The 23,363-nt window shown below is 40.9% G+C and overlaps 1 protein-coding gene across 5 annotated transcripts in view; it reads right to left on the reverse strand.

The window, feature by feature from the left end:
- LOC125446724 (zinc finger protein 609-like) overlaps positions 1 to 23,363 on the reverse strand; it is a 263,833-nt gene that overhangs the window by 106,767 nt on the left and 133,703 nt on the right. For 3 of the 5 annotated variants that reach the window (XM_059640201.1, XM_048520478.2, XM_048520479.2), the window contains exon 3: positions 4,558 to 4,783. In XM_059640201.1, coding sequence (XP_059496184.1) covers positions 4,558 to 4,783 — 226 coding nt within the window. The remainder of the gene's footprint in view (positions 1 to 4,557; positions 4,784 to 23,363) is intronic. The other 2 variants (XM_048520481.2, XM_048520480.2) reach the window with 1 other exon arrangement.

Raw genomic sequence — 23,363 nt, forward strand, 5'->3', positions numbered from 1 at the left:
TCAATGAACAGTCCTTCATTTTGCTAACATTGATGGAGATTGTTGTCTAAGCACTCTATCTCTTTCTTGTATTCTATCTCATCATTATTGGAGATCTAGCCTACAACAGTGGTGTCATCAGCAAACTTGCAATGGAGTTGGGTGGAAATTGGCCACACAGTCGAGAGTCTACATGGATACATAAAAATATCAGAGATAGTAGGAACCACAGATGCTGGAAAATCCGAGCTAACAAGGTGTACAGCTGGATGAACACAGCAGGCCAAGCAGCATCAGAGGAGCAGGAAAGCTGACATTTTGGGCCTAGAATATGTTTCCTGAACTAACATCACAAAAGCAGATTACAGAAACTAAAATTGCTGTAAGTACTCAGTAGGTCAAGCAACATCTGCAAAGGAACCAGAGTTAATGTTTGAGGACAATGGTCTTTCATCGGAACGCTTATCACTTTATTTTTACTGGGATCTTCCTTTGCACATGTTTTCCACATAACAGGAACTACATTTCAACAAAGTACTTACATGGCTATAAAAAAAGACTGCAAGCTTTCTTCATCTTTCAAACATAACACACTGACTACTGTAGGTTTTAACGTTTACTTCCATCAGGTGGTTTGCACTAAAGCTTATCCTTCACACCAAATGGTAGGCAACAAGGTTCAAGCTCCACCTGAACAACATGCCTGCAATGCTACACACTAATACTGCCTACATTTCGCTGGCTATGCCATACATGCACAACCCTCATGTGCTCCTGCAACTTCTCACTTTTCAAAATGTGCGTGCGCTTTTTGTGGCACAGTGGTAGTGAGAGAGCCAGGAAACCTGGGTTCAAGTCCCACCTTCTCCACAGGTGTGTAATAACATGTCTGAACAGGTTGACGAGAAAATACCTACATGTACATTGTTGACGATATACATTATAAACATGGCCCAACTATGTTGCTTTTCAACTGAAGGAACAGTCAACATCTTCAGGTAAAGGACATGAACAAGAAATACAAATATGAGTTTACCTGATTTTATGAAATCCAAAACAGTATAGTCTGGCTTTTTAGAGACCATATTCCAAATGACCATTCTAATAATGGGCAACGTCCAAAATATAACAACCAAAAGGGTGCAGTGTATGGATCTGCAATTTAATATTGATCAGACAAGCTTGGATATCAAGCTGCTAAATTTTCAACGATGCAATACAGTTAACTACCAAATATTTTTCTTAAAATATTTGCAAGCCACAATCTGCTTGGCTGTGGTCCCCACCAGATCATCACTTGAACGCATGTATTATTCCAAATAAAACAGATGAACTGGTAGCGGAAATTGAGATAAATAAGTACAATCTAAGTGGCCATTACTAAGACATGTCTGCAGGATGACCTAGATTGGGATCTGAATATTTAAGGGTCTGAGACTTTTAAGAAGGAAGCTAGGAAAGGGTAGATTAGATCATTTTTCACACAATAGAGAGGGTTAACCAGGGAAAACCAGGATACAGATGTAGCCTGAGCAGAGATGAAAAATGACAAAGGCAGAAGGTCACTTCTGGGAGTTGTGTGCAGGTATGTGAACAATAACCATGTGATAGGTCAGGAAGAAATAATGGGAACTTGTCAGAAGATGACAACAATTATAGGGATTTTAATATACACATAGACTGGAAAATCAGACAGGGAAAAGTCGTCTAGATGAGGAATTCAATGAATGCTTTTGGTACAATTTCTTTGATCAACACGCTATGGCACCAACCAGAAAAAGATACACTAGAGATAATGGGAACTGCAGATGCTGGAGATTCCAAGATAATAAAATGTGAGGCTGGATGAACACAGCAGGCCAAGCAGCATCTCAGGAGCACAAAAGCTGACGTTTCGGGCCTAGACCCTTCATCAGAGATACACTAGACCTGGTTTTGATCAATGATGTAGGATTAATTGGTGACATTACACTGAAATCACCCCAGAGTAACAGTGATCATAACATGATTGAATTTTACACACGTTTAAGGGAGAAAAGTGTGGGTCCAAGAATATTTTAAACTTAAACAAGGGTAATAGAAACGCAATGGCAAACATTCAACGGGATATTCCAAAATGCACAGAATAGATACTGTTTAATAGATAAGGAAAATTTTAATGGAAGACTTGACTTTTGAGATTAACTAAAAAAAGGCCATAGATCTCAAACAAAAGTCACATTTGCATGAAGATAGATGACAGGTCAGGAGTCTGGACAGAATGTAAAAGGGAGCAAGGCATTAAAGATTAATAAGGAGAGAAAAATTAGAGCATAAGGGAAAGTTACTCCAAAAATATCAAAATAGATAGGAAACGTTTCTTCAGACATTTAAAAACAAAAAGAGAGTTAACAAAGTCAGTTCTGGGCCCTACTGAAAATGAGCTGGGGATTACTAATGGAAGGTGAAGAGAAGATATATCAATGGCGGGATATTTTACATCAGTCTCCACTACACTAGAAATAGCTGTACATCAGGAATTGAAAGGGACAGAGGTACCTGAAAAAAATACTAGTACATGTGAAGCAGTACTGAGAAAATTGTTGGAATTGCAAGATTGACAATTTCATCCCTAAGGAGTAGTTAGTGAGATAGTTGAAGTGCTCATTTTAAATTTTCCTAAACTCATTGGATTCAGGGAATATTCCTTTAGATTAGAAATAGCTAACTCTCTTATTCAAAAAAAGGAGGCAGAAATCAGGAACCTACAGGCTAGTTGGCTTAACATCTGTCATAGGGAAAATGTAAGATGCTATTATTAAAGATGTTAGAATAGCACATTTGGATAAGTTCAAGCTATTCAGGCAGAGCCAAGATGAGTTTGTCAAAGGGGAACGAGATTTTACTAATTTATTGGAGTTCTTTTAAGAAATAGGTACAGGCAAACCAAAAGATGTACTTTACTTCGATTTCCAGAATGTATTTGATAATGTGCCACAGCAAAGATTATTGCAGAAAATAAAAGCTCATGTTGGGGTAAATTTTTTTTTAAATTAATTCACGGGATTTGGGCATTGCTGGCTAGGACAGCATACATTGCCCATTCCTAATTGCTCAGTGGGTGCTGAGAATCAACCCCCATGTTTGGGACTGGAGTCACGTGTGGGCCAAACCAGGCAAAGATGATAGTTTCCTTCTCCAAAATGGGTTTTACCTGACAATTGATAACGGTTTTATGGTAATCATTAAACATTTAATTCCATTCTTTTAAAAATTGAATTCAAATTCCATGATCTGTCATAGCAGGATTCAAACCCAGATTCCTGGATCATTACCTGGGTCTCCAGATTAATAGTCTACTGATGGCCCAGTGGTAACATACTAGAATGGATACAAGATTTCTGGCTAACGGGAAGCAGTGAGGAGGGATAGGATGTTTCTTCAGGCTAGGAGGATGTGCCACTGGAGTCAGTTCAGGGGCCCCAACAGTTTATAATTTATAAAAATGATTTGGATGAAGGGAAGTTTGTTGATGAAACAAAGATAGGTGGAAAAGTGATCTGTGAAGAGGAAATAAGGAGTCTACAAAGAGTTACAGGTAGCTTAAGTGGCAAGGTTCCAGCAAATGGATTATAACTGTCAATTTTGGCAGAGGGGATAAAAATGAAGCATACTATCTAAATGGTGAGAAGGTTTTAGAGCTCTGAGATGCAGGGATTTGAGTGATCTAGTGCGTAAATTGCAGTTAGTTTGTATGCAGGCACATCACAGTAATCAGGAAAGCTAATCGAATGTCATCTTTTATTGTGAGAGAAAATGAATGCAAAAGTATGGAGGCTATGCTTCAGTTATACAGGGCATTGGTGAGACCATATCTGGATTATTATGTACAGTACCCAGTACTGTACTTACCAAATAATGTTAACATGTTGAAAGCAGTTGAGAGAAGGTTTAGGAAACTAATACCTGGAATGAGCCAACTTCCTTATAAAGAAAGGCTTGGCCTGTGTCCCCTGGAGTTTAGACGAGTCCTAGGTGTCTTACTTGAAACACACAAGATCCTGAAAGGACTGGATGGTGTGGATATGGAAAGCCTCTTGTGGGGGAACCTAGAACTATTGGTCATTGCTAAAAAAATACCGGTACGCCTATTTCTGTCAGATGAGGGATTAAAAAAAAAATCTAAGGACTGAAATCTAAGGAATTCCCTGTCTTCAAAAAGCAGTGGCTGCGCAATCTTTAATTATTTTCAAGGCAGAGGCTGATAGACCCTTGATTACCAAAATTATCTGGAGTATGCAGGAATGTAGAATTAAGGTTAAAATCATATCAGCCCTGACCTTATTGGTAGGATCAAAGGGCCGAGTGGCCTACTCTTGTTTCTTGTTCATGTGTCACATATTCCAGGATCAGTCATTACAGAATCAGATAATTGTTATGGCGAGGAAGGCCATTTGGCCCATGATGTCTGCACCAGTTTTCCAAATTGACTTGAATTAATATCATTTGCCTGCACTTCCTCAGAATAAAAATGACAGGTTCTTTCAATGCAGCAAAAGCTCTAAATGCCAGGAAAATGCATATATGTTATTTCCTTACCATCTTCCGTTTCCTGCCAGACAATACCTTCGAGATTGACACTTGTCCCTGGCTCACAGGGGCCTAGGCATTCAGGCTCTGTTGCGAGTCCAACATCACAGGTATTGACTGCAATTGAGCGGGTCCGGACCATGATCTGCTCCACGGGGGACGCAACTCCACTACTGACTGGAGGCAGAAGATGAAGGGGTGGAGGGGCTGGTGTGGAGGCAGGGGAGTCCATCTGCTGGGAAACAAAAGTTGAACAAGCATTAATCACGAGTAATCTCTCTTTCATACATACTTTAAATGCCACTTTCATGCCAGCTTAGACTCCAAGGCTTCAACAAGCCGCAAACAAAATAACTACCTACATATTAGCACACCCTGGTGAGAAATAAATATTTAAATATCTATGACAGCTTCATAACAGGCAGCCTTGCAGCTACAATATTAAGACAATGAAGTCTCAATACAGAAGTTAGGAAGATTTCCTCACATTCACAATTGGCCTTCCGTTGCGGAATAGTTTCAGTCAAAATCAAATCCCTCATGAAGATGTTTACAGAAACATTTGAAGAATGAGCTACATCACTGCTCCACTTGCCCTGAGACAGCCAACTCAGGCTCAAAGACACAGACTTAAGATTGTTTGCACCCTGCATTGTTGAGGAGTCTCTAGGAATTGAAATTCCACAACATTCCTGACTCCAACCCTGGACTTAACATGATAGGGATATTAAAAGAGTACAGGCGTCATTCACTGATTACAAAATTGCTGGAGCTGTGGGAGAAACAAGTCTTTCCTTTTGACTATCAATCTGATAATAAAGTCTGCTTGCTTTCCACCTGCAAGAATAGAGAACTAAATATTATTTCATCAAAGAAAGACTGCAGAAAGTTACAGAATAGAGGGATTTAAAAGTTTTCAACCATGAGTCATAAAAAGCTAGCATTCAAGTACAGTGGGTAATAGGGAAAGTGAATGGAAAGTTGGTGCTTACTTCAAAAGGAATGGTGAGCAAAATTGGGGAGATTTTGCTAAAACTACGAGACCTAGTCAGATCACAACTGGAATTCTACAAATAGCTTTTGGGCCACTTATCTAAGGAATGGTCCACTGTCATTGGAAACAGTCCACAGCAAGCTCACTTGGCTGATGCCATATAGGCAAGGACCATCTCATGAGGAGAGGTTGAGTAGATTATGCCTAGATCCATTAAAATATAGGAGAATGAGAGGTTTACTGAAATGTATGAGATTCTTAGAGATCTTGACAGGGTTTTTGCAGGATTGTTACTTCCTTTGTGGGACAGTCTAGGACCAGAGGGCATAACTCTGCAGCTCTAACATCTCTCATCTTGATGAGCACAGAACAAAATTCAATAGATCTTTCAGGTTGCATAAAAAATGTTACAAGCTTCAAGTCTTAGTAAGAACATATGATCACTGACTTCAAAACCTTCCCACCCACACTGCAAACTATCAGTTCCTGGCTGAGTACCGTCCAAATGATTCAAGTAGCCAAGTGTGATTGAGAGATTCTGCAAAATATTTAACGCAGGAAATAGCACAATCACATCTAATTCACCAGAGGTTCATACATATCACAGAATGTATAATCAGGGCAGGAACCCTGGTTTAGTATTCAAACATTATCTCCCTGCCACCACATTGGATGAAATCAGCTAACTCAAACTTAAAGATAGATTATAGAGTTGTACAGCAGGGAAACAGACCCTTCGGCCCAACTCACACATGCCAACAAATATCCGAAGTAAATCTAGTCCCATTTGCTAGCAATTGGCCCATATCCCTCTACACCCTATCTATTCATGTACCCATCAAGATGCCATTTAAATGCTGTAATTGTACCAGCCTCTATCCACGTCCACTGGCAGTTCATTCCATACACACATCACCTTCTGCTTGAAAAAGTTCCTCCTTAGATGCCTTTTAAATCTTTCCCCTCTCACCTTAAATCTATACCTTCTAGTTTTGGATTCCCCTATCCCAGGGAAAAGACCTTAGTTATTCACCTTATCCATGCCCTCATGATTTTGTAAACCTCTATAAGGTCACCCCTCAGCCTCTGAAGCTCCAGGGAAAATAGCCCCAGCCTATTCAGCCTCTCCCTATAGCTCAAACCCTCCAAACCTGGCAACAACCTTGTAAATCTTTTCTGTACCCTTTCAAGTTTAACATCCTTCCCATAGCAGGGAGGCCACAACTGAATGGAGTATTCCAAAAGGGGCCTAACCAAAGTTCTGCATAGGCGCAACATAGCCTCCTAGCTCCTACTTCAATGCACTGTCCAAAACAATGAAGTTTTTCCACTTAGAGCAGCTCGCTCACTGTCTTGACTAATTTAAGCATCAGACTAATATTTTTATTATACTGGGAAACACAATTATTTCACAGTCAGTTGTGCTCCCTGTTAAAAAGAAGGCACCAATTGAATAACCATCAAAAATACTCGAAAAGCAATCAGAGTTTCTCAAACTTGTGCTGCTGTTACTGTGTTCTCACAGTCAGTCTCTTTCAGTAAAATACACATTCCTTTTAAACTATTTCAAGCACAATGTGCATCTTTTAAAATTAAAGTAGGCAAGTTCCATTTTGGCATAGTCCCAAGAGGGTTGCTATGCTGAAAAATTGCTCTCTGTTCAGGTCCTTTAACAACATAATCTAAGGAATTCTTCTGAAAATTGTGGGTTGGTAACTACTGGTTTAATTACCTGGCAAGTCAGGCCAGGTCTGTTTTCTATGTTATATAAAGGCAAGTTGTTTATAAAACTTCTGTAGATCTTAGTTATGATAAGTCCAAGTATCTTGCTTCCTGGGAAGAAACCATCCCTGGCCACAGGCTGACGCTAACCAGTGAAGTGCATCCACACATCAAGAAATAATGATGGAACTAACTGGCAGGGAAAGGCCAATCAATGCTTCAGGTTTGCTCTGCCATTCAGTGGCATTAAAGTTGATCCAATTGTTGTCTCAAGTCTGCCTCTAGCCCATCATCCATGATACATGACACTTCTGTCTATCAAAAATTTAACTCAGCCATATCAAATCGGACAAGAAGTCAATCCACAGCTGAAACACATTGCTGACCCCCAATCCCTTCCGACACCAATCTGTCTATGTTTGGATGAGATGTCAGAATTCAACCAGGATCTGTAAGTCTCCATCAGGAACTGAGTTTGAAAATTCAAGAGAAGAAAGTGATACTCAAGTCGTTCTTGAAAAATGGATCAGAAGAGACAGTTAGGAAGGAGAATTGCTCCATCAACACGAGGTGGAACCCTGTGTCAGTGGTTAGCAATGTTTGCTCACAGTGCAAGGGACCCGGGTTCAATTCCAGCCTCGAATGACTGTCTGTGTGGAAGGTGCACGTTCTCCCCATGTCTGCGTGGGTTTCCTCCGGGTGCTCCAGTTTCTTCCCACAGTCCAAAGATGTGCAGATTAGGTGGACTGGCCATGCTAAATTGCCCGTAGTGTTCAGGGATGTGTAAGTTAGGTGGACTAGCCATGGGAGATGCAGAGTTATAAGGTCAGGGTACAGGGGTGTAATATTCTTCAAAGAGTTGGTATGGACACGTTGGGCTGAATGGCCTGCTTCCATATTGTGGGAAATTTTATGAACATTAACAGAAAGTGATAGCACAGATTGATCCCAATACTGGACACAAAGTACAGAAATGTTTCCAATTCAAACTCAGAAGAGCCAAAAATCACCAGCAAAACACAGTTCAGTCCCTGAAATGTATACTGCATTGTCCGAAGCTGTTCTCAACTTTTGAGAGCCTGCATTGTTGTTTTTCAGGCAGATTACTCCCAGCACCAAACTGACTTCCATAGTGATGTTTACCCAAGAGGGTCTTCTCTTTGACTCAGCAGTCTTGGTTAAGCTCACACAAAGTTGGTTCCTTTAATTATAGTATCAGTGTTTTTAATGACAGCGTTCTTTAATTAGAGCAATAGAGCTCTCGCCCACATTGCTGTATCTATCTCATTGCTCTCTGTTAGATTCTTGCTAACTTTGCTAAGCTTGTAAGGGTTCAAGTGATATATGTGGAAAGCCCAGACCCCAATCCGAAAATTTCTTACTGAGGATTCTTCCACACTCAAAAGTCCGAGGCTCCATGGTAACATGAATCACATGGACTTCGTTTGCAAGCAGAAATGTTAATTATCTATCCTTCAGACTTCCAAACTTCATTCTATCTTGGATTCAGGTAGCCAGTTTAAAGTATACTCACATACAATACCTCACATTTCTAGTACCTCTCTGGCGCCTGGAGACTAACAGTATGCTACTATCATCGCAGCTGCTCAAATTTACAACAACCAGTTGAGGGATGATACAGGTTTAGGCTGGGGAATCTGGAGTTGTTCTCCTTGAACAAATCACATTGGACAAGAAGTGTGCAGGATTATGACAGGTTGATAAATATAAACCTCCGTTAGCTGTAAAACAAGAACATGGGGCACAGATTTAAAGACTTGAACACAAGATATTTGGTGGATGTGGGGATGTGATCAAAACCGTTCTTACACAATGAATTCTAGCGATCTGGAACTTGCTACATTTGAGCGACCGAAGTGAAAATGATTAAATGGCTTAAAAAGGGAAACTGGATGTGTACTTGATAGAAGTAAATTTTTGGGACTCCAGTAACATAATACGATTAACCAGCTGGATTATTCCACAGAGCTGGCATGAATTGAATGGGTCAAATGTCCTGCTTCTGCACCACAATAATTCTGAATCTAAGCTAATGATCATGCACACCGGTTCAAAGTAAACTCTACACTGTACTGGAAAAAGCCCAAGCAGCTAACAGTGCTTCAACTCCAGTAAAGCATTTGTACTTAACAACTGATTGTGAATACAAGAATACTGGTCATTCCAGAGCATCAGCATTGTCAGACTATGAAACTAGCAGGTGCCCGTATAAACTTGAAAAGGATTTCCTTGGAAGAGATCCAAAAAATTTTTTTTTTTTGGAAATTTGGAGGAAGTCAATACAGGGTATTGGAAGAAACAATGTACTGATTGTCTAATGTTGCAATCATCCGGGACAGATACGGCAACATTTTAACTTCCCCTGGTCAGAGCTAGCATTTACAAAAGGGCTATTTCCCCAAAAACATGCTGGTCTATTTCAAGGCACAGTCGCTGGTGTTACAATTCAGTTAGTTCCCAATCCCCTGCTCAAAGCCAAGTCAGCTTCGAGGCACGTCCATGCTCCTGTAAAAACTGAAACTTAACCTCCTGCAAGAAGTTTATGGGAAAGTGTACTATAGATTGGATTATTCTTCTATGTGTTACTGCGTATTCCCATTCACTCTAAAAGGTGGTACACCACAATACTGACAAGTTGCAGAGACATCGCAAGCACCTTTAACTGTAGTGTAATGTCCAAAGGTGCTTTACAGCGATGATACCATGAAAGAACTGACATAGAGTAACATGGGCTTGTAATGGTAATGTGACGCCACTAGTCATCCAGAGGTCGAGGCTAATGCTCCCGGAACATGATTTCAAATCACAGGGGATCTGGTGGAATTTGAATTCAATAAATCTGGAACATAAAACGTCTGGTCTCAGTACTGATGGCCTTGACACCCATTGGGGAATGTTGTAATGGGAAGGAAATTTGCCATCCTTACCTGCTCCAGCTTATCTGTGACTCCAGACCCACTTAACTGCCCTCTGAAATGACTGAGCAAGCTTCCCTCTTCAAGGAGAACCCACTTTCCCTCTTCAAAGGCAACCCACATTCCATTATACATTAAACAAATGGTATTTGAGGATGAAATGGTAGATTTTAAGAAAAGGAAGAGAGAGGTGTGAGGGTTACAGGATGGAATTTCCAAGATTCAGAATTTCCTTGTCCATAGAAGGCTGAGGGTAGTGGTGGAAGGGTGTTTTTCAGGCTGGAGGTCTGTGACTAGTGGTGATCTACAGGGATCCGTACTTGGACCTCGGATGATTGTGATATATATAAACGACTTGGATGAAAATGTAGATGGCTGGGTAAGTAAGTTTGCAGGTGATACAAAGATCAGGGGAATTGTGGATAATGTAGAAGTTTCTCAAAAGATACAACGGGATATAGATCAATTGCAGATATGGGTGGAGAAATGGCAGATGGAGTTTAATCCATGTAAGTGTGATGTGCTACACTCTGGGAGAACAAATGTAAAGATAAAGTATACAGTTAACGGCAGGACTCTGAGCAGCACTGATTCGTCGAGGGATCTTGGGGTTCAAGTCCGTAGCTCTCTGCAAGTGGCTACACGAGTAGATCGGGTGGTAAAGGCTGCGTATGGCATGCTTGCCTTTATTGGTTGGGGAATTGAGTACAAGAGTCAGGACGTCATTTTGCAGATTTACAAGATGTTAGCTCGGCCACACTAAGAGTATTGTGTTCAATTCCGGTCGCCAAGGATAAGGAAGCTTTGAAGAGAGTGCAGAAGAGGTTTACCAGGAATGCTGCCTGGATCAGAGGATATGAACTTGAAGGAGAGGCAAGAAAAATCGGTTGTTTTCTCTGGAGCAGCGGAGGCTGAGAGGAGACTTGGTGGAAGTCCATAAAATTACAAGATGCATAGATAGGGTTGATGGTCAGAATCTTTGTCCCAGAATTAAAGTGTCTAAAACTATGGGACATACATTTAACGTGAGAGGGGGAAAAGTTCAAAGGAGATGTGAGCTGCAAGTTGTTTACATGGAGAATGGTAGGAGTGTGGAACACACTGCGAGGGGTGGTGGTGGAGGCAGATACGATAGGGGTGTTTAAGGGACTTTTAGATCAGCACATGAGTATGCAGGAAATGGAGGGATATGGATCAAGTGCAGGCAGAAGGGCTTTGTTTAATTTGGCATCATGTTCAGCACAAAATTGTGGGCCGAAGGGCCCAATCCTGTGCTGCCTAGTTCGATGTTCTATGTACAGGAAAGAGGGATTTAGGCATTCCTCTGATTCTGCGGAAGCTCTGAAGACAGGTCACAGGATTCAAAATGTGAACCCTGTTTTCTCTCCACAGGCACTGCCAGGCTTACTGAGTTTCTTCAGCAACTTCTGTTTTTGTTTGTTTCAGATCTCCAACTTCTGCAGTTGTTTTATTCCAGAGAAGATGGGACCTGTACAAAATGGACGGGTTACAGGGTTAGGGCCAATATTTTTGCAGGAGTGTTCACTAGCACAATGGTGGAAGGCTTAAACTAGTGGCGCAGAGAGATGGGAAACTTAGTGATAGAAACAAAGATGGAAATGAAAGGCAGAAAAGTAAAAAGCAAAGATGAAAACTAGAAGAACTGAAGGTCAGCAACTAATAGGGCTAGAGTGCAAAAATGTCCTTTTGACAATTTTACACAAGTCCAAATGTATTATGCACAATGAATTCACGATTAGATAGATTAATAATCCAAACAGTTGCAAAATGGATACGATAGTGATTACCGAGACATAGCTGGGAACTGAACATTCAATGTTATTCAATCTTTAGGAAGGGATAGGAAAAGTGGAAAAGAAAGTTGAGTGGATGTTGTTAGTAAAAGATTAAATCAGCACAATAGTGAGAAATGGTAGTGGCACTGGAAACCTAATTGTGGGATCAGACCGGGTGAAGTGAAGGAGCAACAATGGACAAAAAACGTTGGGGGTTGGCTATAAGCCGCCAACCAGTAGAAGTAAGGCAAGGGGTAGCATTTTTGCAGGAACTTAAAGATGCATGAAATAAAGGTATACTAGAGGATTATCATTTTGAAGATGATAAGCTACATATAGACTGAGCAATCCACATTAGCAATAACACTGTAGCAGAAAAATTCCTGACATGTACAAAATGGGTTGGAGGCACCAACTCGAGAGCAGCCTCTCTTAGATTTGGCGGTATACAATGAGAAGGTGTTGATTAATGATCTTGTTATGAGAAATCCTTTTGCAAAAGTAATCATAGCATGATGGAGTTCTTCTCTGGGATAAAGTCAAGTACTCCAGTCCAAAACTATTGTCCTAAACCTATACAAAGAAAAACAATGAAGATATGGGGTGGTTGGCTAGGATAGACTACGTAACTTCATGAAAAGACATGGCGTAGATAGCGTTACTATTTAAAGAACGAATGCTTGCACTGCAGCAGTTACACATTTCTTTCAGGCAAAGGGGCACAACAGGAAAAGTGGCCTAACCTTGTTTAACAAAATAAATTAACGACAGTACCAGATCCAAAGTAGAACCATGTAATGCTGTCAGAAAAAGTTGTACAGAAAAATTAGTGAAGGTAAATGTAGGTGTCCCTCCCCCTTTACAGTACAGAACAGAAAAATTGATAATGAAGGGCAAAAGTGGCAGAGCAATTAAACAACTACTCTTGTTTTGTCTGCAGAGAAGGGCCAGAAAACTAATGTCTATTGGGAAGGAGGAATCGAAGGAAGTTAGTAATAACAAAAAAAAGTGCTGGAGAAATTATTGGGACTGAAGAACTCCCAGGACCCACATCTACATTCAATAGTACAAAAGGAGATGGTCATGGAAATATTGGGTGCATTGGTTGTCATATCTCAAAATTCTACAGATTCTGCAAAAGCTTTGGTAGATAGGAGGGTGACAAACATAGTCCTGCTTCTTAAACAAAGGGGGAAGCAGATCTGTGCTACAGACTGGTTAGTCAACATCAGCAGCAGGCAAAAATCTGGAGTGTATAGTGAAGGATATGGTGAATAAGCAACAATATGACACAAGATCAATATCATTTGATGGAAGGGGAAGTGTGTTTGTCAAACCAACAAGATTTTTGAGAATGGGAGATAGGGGAGAACAAGTGGATGTCGTGTATTTGGATTTTCAGGTAGTTTTTGAAAATGTTTTTACACAAGAGGTTTTTGAGCAAAATCAGAGCATGTAGGATTGGTGAGAATATACTGACATAGATTGAGGATTGGGAAGCAGATAGAAAATGAAACAGAATAAATGGGTCTTTTGTGTGAACTGGAAAGCAGAGACAAGTGGGGTACTACAGTGATTAGCTTGGACACCAGCTCTTCACAACATTTATGAATGTTTTGATGAGGGAATCAAACGTAGTATTTCCACATTTGCTGAAGGTACAAAAGTAAATGGGAGTGTGAGTGGCAAGAAGCAAGTAAAGATGTTGCAGGGTGATTTAGACAAGTTAAGTGAGTAGGCAAACACAATGTAATGTGAATAAATGTGAAGCTGTCCACCTTAGTAGGAAAAGCAGAACGACAGAGCATTATTTAAATGGTGATAGACTGGGAAAGGGGTACAAGGGGACGTGGATATCTCTGTACACTGCTTGTAGAAATTAAGTAGATAGGAAGGTAAATGGTACATTAGCCTTCAGTGCAGGAGGGTTTAAGTCCAGGAGCAAGGAAAGTCTTGCTGCAGATTCACTGAGCCTCGATGAGACCACATCTGAAGCATCATGTGTAGTTTTACTCCCCTTAACGAGGAAAATATATACTTACTATACAAGGGGTACAGCAATGAGACTGATTCCTCAGACAGCAGGTTTGTCTTACAAGGAGAGGGTGAGTCAACTAGGCCTGAATTCACAAGAGTTTCAAAGAATAAGAGGGGGTCTCACTGAAACAAAAATTCTGACAGAGTTGGACAGACTGGATGCATGGGATAATGAAAGTTTCCCTGGGTCTTGGGGTCCAGAACAAGGGGTTATGGCCTCAGCCGTGTGAACTGAGATGAGGAGACATTCTTCACTCAGGCGGTGGTGAACCTATGGAATTCTCTACCGCAGATGGCTGTGGACGTAAAGGCTGAGTAAGAAAGAAACAGATAAATTTTTAGAAGCTAAAGATCGAAAAGGGTATGGGAAAAGTACAGGAATATGGCATTGAGACAGAGGATTCTCACAATCCTGTTGAATGGTGGAATGGGTTCGATGGGCCAATTTTTTTTTATGTTTTTATCCCCTTTGGATACACGGGTGGAACTAGAAGATTACAAAACTGCAGGTGCCAAATCTGTCTTGATAAAGGTGTAAAGACAAATTCAGTAACTACAGGCCAACACGTCCACTACAGTAAAAACTGAAAGAACTGTGGATGCTGTAAATCAGGAACAAAAACACAGGTTGCTGGAAAAGTTCTGCAGGTCTAGCAGCATCTGTCAAAAAAAATCAGTTAACTGAGGAAGGGTCACCAGATCCATTATGTTAACTCTGATTTTTCGTCGCAGATGCTGCCAGATTTACAGAGCTTTTCCAGCAACCTGTGTTTTTGTTCCAAGTTCACTGCAGCATTCAGAAAGATATTAGAAACTATAATCTGGGACAAAATTAAATGTCATTTGGACAAATGCAAATTAATCTGGGTCAGCACAGATTTGTCATGGGCAAATTGTGTTTGGGCATTCTGAAGACAAGACAGAATAAGTTGATAAGGGTAATGCAGTTGATGTACCATACATGAGCCTCCCAAAGACAACTGATAAAATGGACCAACAAGTCAGTTGGCAGAAGTATAGCCCATGAAACAAAAGTGACAGTAACTGAATGGCTACAAATTTTTAAGCAGCAGGAAGCAGACAGTGGTGGTGTACAAATGCTTTTGAGGCTAGAAGGTAGCTTACGGCTGCATTCCCCAGGGGTAGTGTTAGAATTCCTGCTTTTCCTGGACAAAGACTTGGGTGAACAGGGCAATTTGCAAATGACACCAACTTTGGAAGTATTGTACTTTGTGAGGCAAATGGTGGAAAACTTCAAAATGACTCAGATTGGTGTAACAGGCAGAGAAGCAGCGAATTAAATTTAATGCATTTATTTTCTCTCTGTGTGCTCTGTCGAGACGCCTAATGATTTTGAACACAATCTAATTAAATCTTATCACATCTCTTCTCCAAATGAAAAACAAAGCTTCTCCAATCTTTCCATATCACTGAAGTTCTTCACCCTGAAGCCATTTTTCTGAATCTTTACTTCATCCTTTCAAAGATCTTTGTATCCTTCTTAAAGTAGGAAATCCAGATTTGGACACAATAGTCTACTTGTGGCCAAACCAGTTTCATACATGTTTGTCATAACTTGCTTTCTTTTGCATTGTGAAACCCCCAACCCGGAAACCCCAGGATACCGTATGCTTTAATCGTGCCTTTCCAAAATTATCCGACCACTTTCAATGATGTGCAAACATAGTCTCTATTCCTGCAACCCATTAAAAACTATACCTTTACGTTATATTGTCTTCCTTGCCCTATCAAAACAAATCACCTCACACTTCACATTAAATTTCATTTGCCTATAATTCACTATAAGGTGAAACAGCTTCCTCTGTGGATGCTAGGGGCAATTGGAGCTTTCTAGATTGGTACGGATAACATTTTGCTGGGTAAATGGATTGCGGAATGCATAGGCAGAGAAATGTAGTTGGGTCCACATCAGCCATGATCTAACCAAATGGCAGAGCAAGGTTAGGAAACCGAGTGGCATTCTCCAGTTCCTGCAAGTCTGCCTGTGGTGGATAATGAACAAATATTGGGAGAGCACCACCTAGCTTAGTTTAAACATTAAATCTCACCCACTGGCCCAGTTCGTAACTAACACCAATTAACAACTGTTTCTATTTACTTACTTAGAAGGTTCCCAGACACTTGATTTTAACTTGGAATGCCTTTTAGAGGCTTGGAATGTTGTCTTATATTAGAAACCCCTGGCTGCACTAATTGTTAAAACACTGAGAGATTCATTTGTGGTATATATGTATGTATATTGGCTTTGGACAAAACATTTAGATTTCTAAGTGGCCTGTCTGGAAATTTCTCGAATGTAAACCAGATGTCAAAATTCTGGTTTATATAACTCAAACTTGTCTCCACCCCAATTTACTTCTGTAATCTAACTGTGAGAAGACTTAAACAAACAAAGATGCTGCAAGTTCTCAGAAAACTTCCAACACTGGTAAAAGCAAAGATCAGACCTCTAACCTGTGATCAAAACTGACATCACAATCCCGATTTAGAGACATAACAAGTGAGCGGGCTGGATGCTGAGTCACCTGGCATGTCCCATTTTCTCAAATATTCTTTTCCACAATACCATACATATGCATATATATTTTTCTCCAGGTACTTCTGTAATCCATCCTCTGATATATCCAGAAGTCTTTGAGAAAACTTATCTTACCAACTTCCCTGAACCAAATTGCTAGATTTTCATCAAACCAATGCTATACAGCTAAGGTGGCGTAATGGGATTGAGGTACAAGTCAGTAATAATTTACTTAATTCAAGATAATGCAGCAAAAAACAATTATGACTTTGCTGAGAGGAATCAGCAGTCCCAGTTGACCATCAGAGATAACAAGGTGTAGAGCTGGATGAACATAGCAGGCCAAGCAGCATTAGAGGAGCAGGAAAGCTGATGTTTCAGGTCTAGACCCTTCTTCAGAAGGGTCTAGGCCCAAAGCGTCAGCTATCCAGCTCCTCTGATGCTGCTTGGCCCACTGTGTTCATCCAGCTCTACACCCTGTACTCCCAAAATCCATCTTTTCTTTTTCTATGCTATATAGCTGCAGAATTTGAACTTTGTTTTGGGGCTTTATTGTCAAATAAAGTGTATGTTCTTTGACTTTGCTGAAAATAGCTTTTCAGGATTCAGTGTGACTCTGCAGTCACCCAGTGAAGCAGATTTTCATCTATCTGCACAGAGAACACGGTATTGGGCAACCAAGTCATGAGCATATCAAATACAATTATTTCAGAAATTGGAAGGCTGTTTCTTCAGCAGAGTTGCTGCTTTTGGGAATCTAGTTTCAGACTCACACCAAAGCTTGGTGATGCTGGTAATCAAGGTTTGCCCACCTCTGAGCACCACACCATTACACAATTTTTCTTAATGTAATCTTGGGGAAACGGCTACAGAGAAACATGCCAAGCCACGTTTAGTGTTAAAACGGCTAACTATATTTCACAAAACCACTGAAACCACCTAAGTGGTTGCAGGAAGTGCAAATTTAAGATGTTACATCTCTGAATTTCCTCCCAAAACTGGATGTAAAAATATAAATTTAACAAGCACATAGGGCAGATGTGCACACTATCCTGACAAACATGTCAGGCATAGATGCAACTCACAGAAACTATGGTGCCCAGGTGCATGCAACAGTCATGTGCAATGATCAACAACTTTCTTTTATATAGTACCTTGAACAGGGCAAAATACATCGGGAAGCCATAGGTAGCATAAAACACACAATAAACTGTGGTCAAAATTCATTCCTGCAACATTCACTCAAAATAGTAAACCTGATAAAACAGCTTACAGCAAAATGTCCCATGTAGCTCCATAGGCATATCATCAAATTGCAGCACTTAATCGCATTGGAGACACAGTTAGAGAGTTTTGCAGCATGGAAACAGGCCCTTTGGCCCAACTTGTCCATGCCAACCAGATATTCAGTCCCATTTGCCAGCATTTGACACATAACCCTCTAAACCCTTCCTATTCCTCTGGCAGCTCATTCCATACACATGCAAGCCTCTACATTACAACGTTGCCCATTAAGCCCCTCTGAAATCTTTCCCCTCTCACCTTAAACCTATGCCCTCTAGTCTTGGATTCCTATACCCTGGGGAAAAGACCATGTCAACTCACTTCTATAATGTCATCCCTCAGCCTGTGACACTCCAGGCAAAACAGCCCCATCTTATTCAGCCTCTCCCTATATGTCAAACCCTCCAATCCTGGCAACATCCTTGTAAATCTTTTCTGCACACTTTCAAGTTTCACAACATCCTTCTTCTAAGGAGGAGACTAGAATTGAATCGTATCATTCCAAAAGTAGCCTAACAATGTTCTAAACAGTGCAACATGACCTCCCAACACCTATACTCAATGCACTGACTAACCAAGACAAGCATACCAAGTGCCTTCTTCACTATCCTATCTACCTGCAACTCCGCTTTCAAGGAACTATGAACCTGCACTCCAAGGTCTCTTTGCTCAGCAACACTCCCTAAGATGTTACCAGCCAGTGTATAAATCCTCAACAAAAACAAAGTTGCTGGAAAAGCTCACCAGGTCTAGCAACATCTGTGAAGAAAAAAATCAGATTTAACGTTTCATGTCCAGTCACCCTTCCTCAGAACTCACCCCATTGGCCCATCTGATCAAGGTTCTGTTGCACTCTGAAGTAACCTTCTTTGCTTTCCACCACACCTCCAATTTTGGTGTCATCTGAAAACTTACTAACCATACCTCCTGCATTCACATCCAAGTCATTTATATAGGACCGGACACCAAAAGCTTGGACGAAGTAACACAATTTAAGGAGCAACATAAAGGAAGAGATTGGCAGGTACAAAAAGGGAATCAAAGCAATGTACAGGTTAGAAGGTGGCTATTTGGCCCATCGTGACCGGTCTGGGTGAACAAAACTTATTCATTCCAATCCCTCATTGCACCTTTTGCTCCAGAGCACTGCAAGAGCAGATCCAAAGACACTGTATGATGAGGATTTCTGTCTCTACCACAGTTTAAAGTAGAGTTCCAGACTCCTACCGTCTTTAGGCCTCACTTAAAGTTGTGGTATCACTTCTGAAAATAACAAATTTAATCAAATAGTCTTTAACCAGGGACTCCTTAACCTATACCTAATTGTTGAGCACTCGACTAAGGGGATTGGTGCTTTCTATCCACACAATTCAGGATCCTCAATTTTATACACCTCAGTTTAGTCTCTCCTCAGCCTTCTCTGTTCCAAAGAAAATAGCCCCAAGTCAATCCACTCTTTCCTCACATGCCTGGCAACACAGTCATAAATCTCCTCTACACAATGGACAGGAAGAAAAGCAATATGAAACACTGCAGAACACTACTATGTAAGACAGGTTCACCATACAAGTCTCAGAAAGTAGTGCATGCTCCTACGCTAAACCTCTCCAACAGTGTGCTATAGTGAGATGCAACTGTGACCTTTACAGCATGCCATTGAGCAATCTAACAAAAACATCTGTGGCTGAAGGATCATGGAGATGTGTGGGTGTGGACTATAGCAATTTGCAGCAATGTTATTAATCATTGTGGGATGTTACATCTGCAGCAAATGCATGGAGCCCCTGTTTCTGAATGACAGCAGCACGGCCGGTGTTAATGGAAGAGCAGCTCAATAAAACAGGTTCTAAAATCAACTACTATAAATTTAACAACAAAAACGTTGCCGCACAGCTTGGTGTCTAGAACCTACCTAAATAAATAAGTGACATCTTAGTCGTGTTAATTTTTCAAAAAAATCTCTGTAACCTCCCTACTGGCACTCAGCCAAGCCAGACAGAAATTCAATGTTTTCCAAATAAATTGCTTCAATCTGATTTGGAATGAAGGCAAATCTCATTACATTCACAGTTGTGCAATGACCTGCTGTGAAAAGCAATCTGCCAAAGCGTTCCGGAAATCAGCCAATATTATTCATAATCAATAACCAATAATCAATATAATTCATAACCATGTCTCTCCTGTGCTGACCCTTGACCATTGCCAAGTCAATATATTGAATCCAAAGCTACAAATCACTTTCAGTAGCACACTCATACGAAGTGTACACTTTGAGCAATACATGATCCTGCGCAAAATCTCTTTCAGTGTGCTGCAGTGGGTTACAGCTGTTCACAACAGGCTGCCAGGCTTCGGTAATATGCAGTGAAATAAAACCACAGCACTAAAAGCTAAGTGACTTAGGGAGAAAACTGGTACCCCATCAATCTCTAGCACCAGGCATTATGCTGGTCAAAAGGCTTACCACGTAGTCCCACCTAATCTCTTCCTTTGGGAACACATGACACTACAGGGGAAGGCAATTCCATCAGGGTCACTGACTACGTAATGTTTTGGTTCAAAGCAGTCATCAAGGAATAAACCCTTACTTGGTTTAACATCTTAAGTTGAAAATGTCACAGGACGGTGGAGAGAAAGCAGGATACGTGAATGCATTTGTGGATTTCTCTAGTTAAGTACCCAATGAGCTACAAACTTCAACAATTCCATACTCAGTGTAATTGGCGACTGGATGGGGTAAAGAGGTGAGCTGGCAATGCCATCTGTCCTGGTCACTGAACAGTTGGAAATTCAACTCACTTCCTCAGCTCAGTTCGGAGGTATATGGTCAACTGCTAAGGATCTGGGGAACCAGACCCCATCACAAACACAAAATGATGAGAATAGAGGTGATTCTTCTGAGCTATTCATTGGGAGGTGCATAAGCATTTCTTTGTCAACAGTGACAGTAAGAAAAGATCCAAATTAAGTTATTGCAATCGAGTAGATGGTTACATCGAGACTGTTAAAGGGCCGCAGAGCAAGTTGCCAAGCTGGCCTCTTCATCATTTCACAAAGTGCTATGTCAAAAGTAACTGTGGAAATAAAAGTGCATGATGTAGGGGCTATCAAAGTGGCATGGAGGCCACAGCCTCCAAACTATGGATCATGACACCAAATGGAGTTGCAAGATAAGCAAATGGGTACATGCTCAGAAGCAGCAATGGCTGCCACAGAGCTCTGACCAAGCCTCAACAGATGGAAGATCCCTTTAAATCCTGATACATCTTTTAATGGAACGCACAGCCTAAGTGAACAAGCTTTGGGACCTGAATCATGCTCCAACAAAAGCTGATGAATCACTAAGATTAAACAATCTGCCTCTCTGCCCAGGCTCACAGCAGGACTTACCCCCAATTCCCCATCTGACTGATGAACCATCGCAATTTTCAAGCCTTAAAATGCGGTCATGGTGGCAAAATGTTTACCAAGCACTGGCTTAGTTTGCAGAAGTTCTTCAAAATGTTAACTGCACAGAAACATATGCAACCAAGGTACAAAAAAACCATGAATGCTGAAATAAAAACAGAAAATGCTGGAAATATTCAGATCTAGCAGCATCATCGGAAGGAGGTAACATTACAGGTTAATGACTTTCCATCAGAACTGTTGTACATGTGTACAGTCGAGGACACCAAGGCACACACCTTCTTACCACTGCACACACACTTTCATAATTAACAGCAACGATGTGGTTTAATGTTCTTCCAATCCTGAATGGACTGTCTCTATGTGGGTGCAGTTCCAGGTTATCCCCAGGACGAAATTCAACTATCATTCATAAGCCTTAGCAGCAAGTGTTGGGTTGGCTAGTTACCCAGTCTCAGAGGGACTTTAAGTCAAATATGTTCATCACTGTCCCACCAGCTGACGTCACTGATTAATAATAAACAGAACATTCCCTTTTAGGTTTTCAGCTCCTAATCCAGTGCACACAATATTGATTATAGTTCCAAACTGATCTAGCAACTCAATACAGTTTAAAGATCAAACCTGGGGGAGAGAAAAAGTAATATTTATACTGAAACTTAAACATAAAATAAGGCATTTTGCAGGAGCAATATCAAACAATGTATAAAAGTCATATAAGGACATTAAGTCAGATGGTCAATAGCTTCAGGGGTATATGCTTTAAAGTGTGTTTTAGTGGAAAAGAGCAAAACAAGATACAAGGAGGCTTCTTTAGAGTTCAGGGCCTACCAACTGAACACACAGCCACCAGTGGTTAACCAATTAAAAGACTGTCAGAATTAGCGGAATACAGATATCTTGCATGGTTTTTCAGTTGAAAGAAATTATAGAGATAGGGAGAGGGAAGGCCAAGGAGGGATTGAAAACAAGGATGAGAAAGACTTTGCCTAATTGGAACCTAATGCAGGTCAGCAAGAGGAGATAAAGGGAATAGAGATTGTTAGGAACTGAGTGACTACCCTCACATATTCAACTCAACTGCTCAGCACTTCTCTTCCAGTCAGTTATTTTACAGGCATGGAGACATTTCACCCTGAAGAAATTTAGGCAATAACCAACAGACTCCTCTGCCACAAACAGCAGCTATGCCAGCATTTGTTTCATTGTCTCTATCGCAAGTTTTGTAGGTGGTCTGTGGCTGTCACCTTAAGCCACCCGAACAAACCACTTCCTGCTAGGAGCTGAAGATCAGACCCTCTGAAACCATCTTTCCTGGTGTATCGATACACACTTGGAAACAGTTCCAAAGATGACAAGAGCACTCAAGCAACTCAAACAAGTGGCTGAGTGTGAGCTGAGGCAGGGAATGCTATCAGATATTTGGTTTAAGCTGGGGGGAGGGGGGCAAGTTCAGTAAAATCCTATTCAACACTTTGCATGGACACACTTCAGTAGAATTCATCTGATAAGCATCAGGAACATAGACTGGCATTCATTACAGCACTTCAAATTTCTCACTGTGCAATGAATGGCTGAGCTGATCATTTTTTTTCTTCCTCTCAGGCCAGTTATGAGAGGACAACACTGAATTTAATTTTCACATCAGAGCCTAAGCAGGTCATTTACGCTGACGGTTCAGTGATACACACAGAGAGAACTGCACTGTTTAAGGTGGCACCTTCATGTGGACACTTGACAAGAGTTTGCATGACAGATTCTTGTATTTCAAAGACAATGATCAACAAAGAAAGATCAGCCTACGTTGAATGTCAAAGGGAGCCTCTTGCACACCAGTGAAAGCACACAGACTATTGCACTTTGGGAATACAAGTCCCTTTCCATTGTACAGCCTTTGCTCATGTAATACAAACACTCTAAACGTTTTTTGCAGTAATCAGCATACACCTGAACAATTTTCCCTCAACCATTTGGCAGATCAGCAGATTGACAACCATCTGTGGATGACTGAAATGAAAATAAAGTCACGGCGCATGTTGCGTTTTAACCAAGTGTGTCCTAAAAGATGCACTGCAGTAGCACACTAAAGCCTCTTCAGT

This window comes from Stegostoma tigrinum, chromosome 36, assembly GCF_030684315.1.
Source record: "Stegostoma tigrinum isolate sSteTig4 chromosome 36, sSteTig4.hap1, whole genome shotgun sequence".
Classification (NCBI taxonomy): domain Eukaryota; kingdom Metazoa; phylum Chordata; class Chondrichthyes; order Orectolobiformes; family Stegostomatidae; genus Stegostoma; species Stegostoma tigrinum.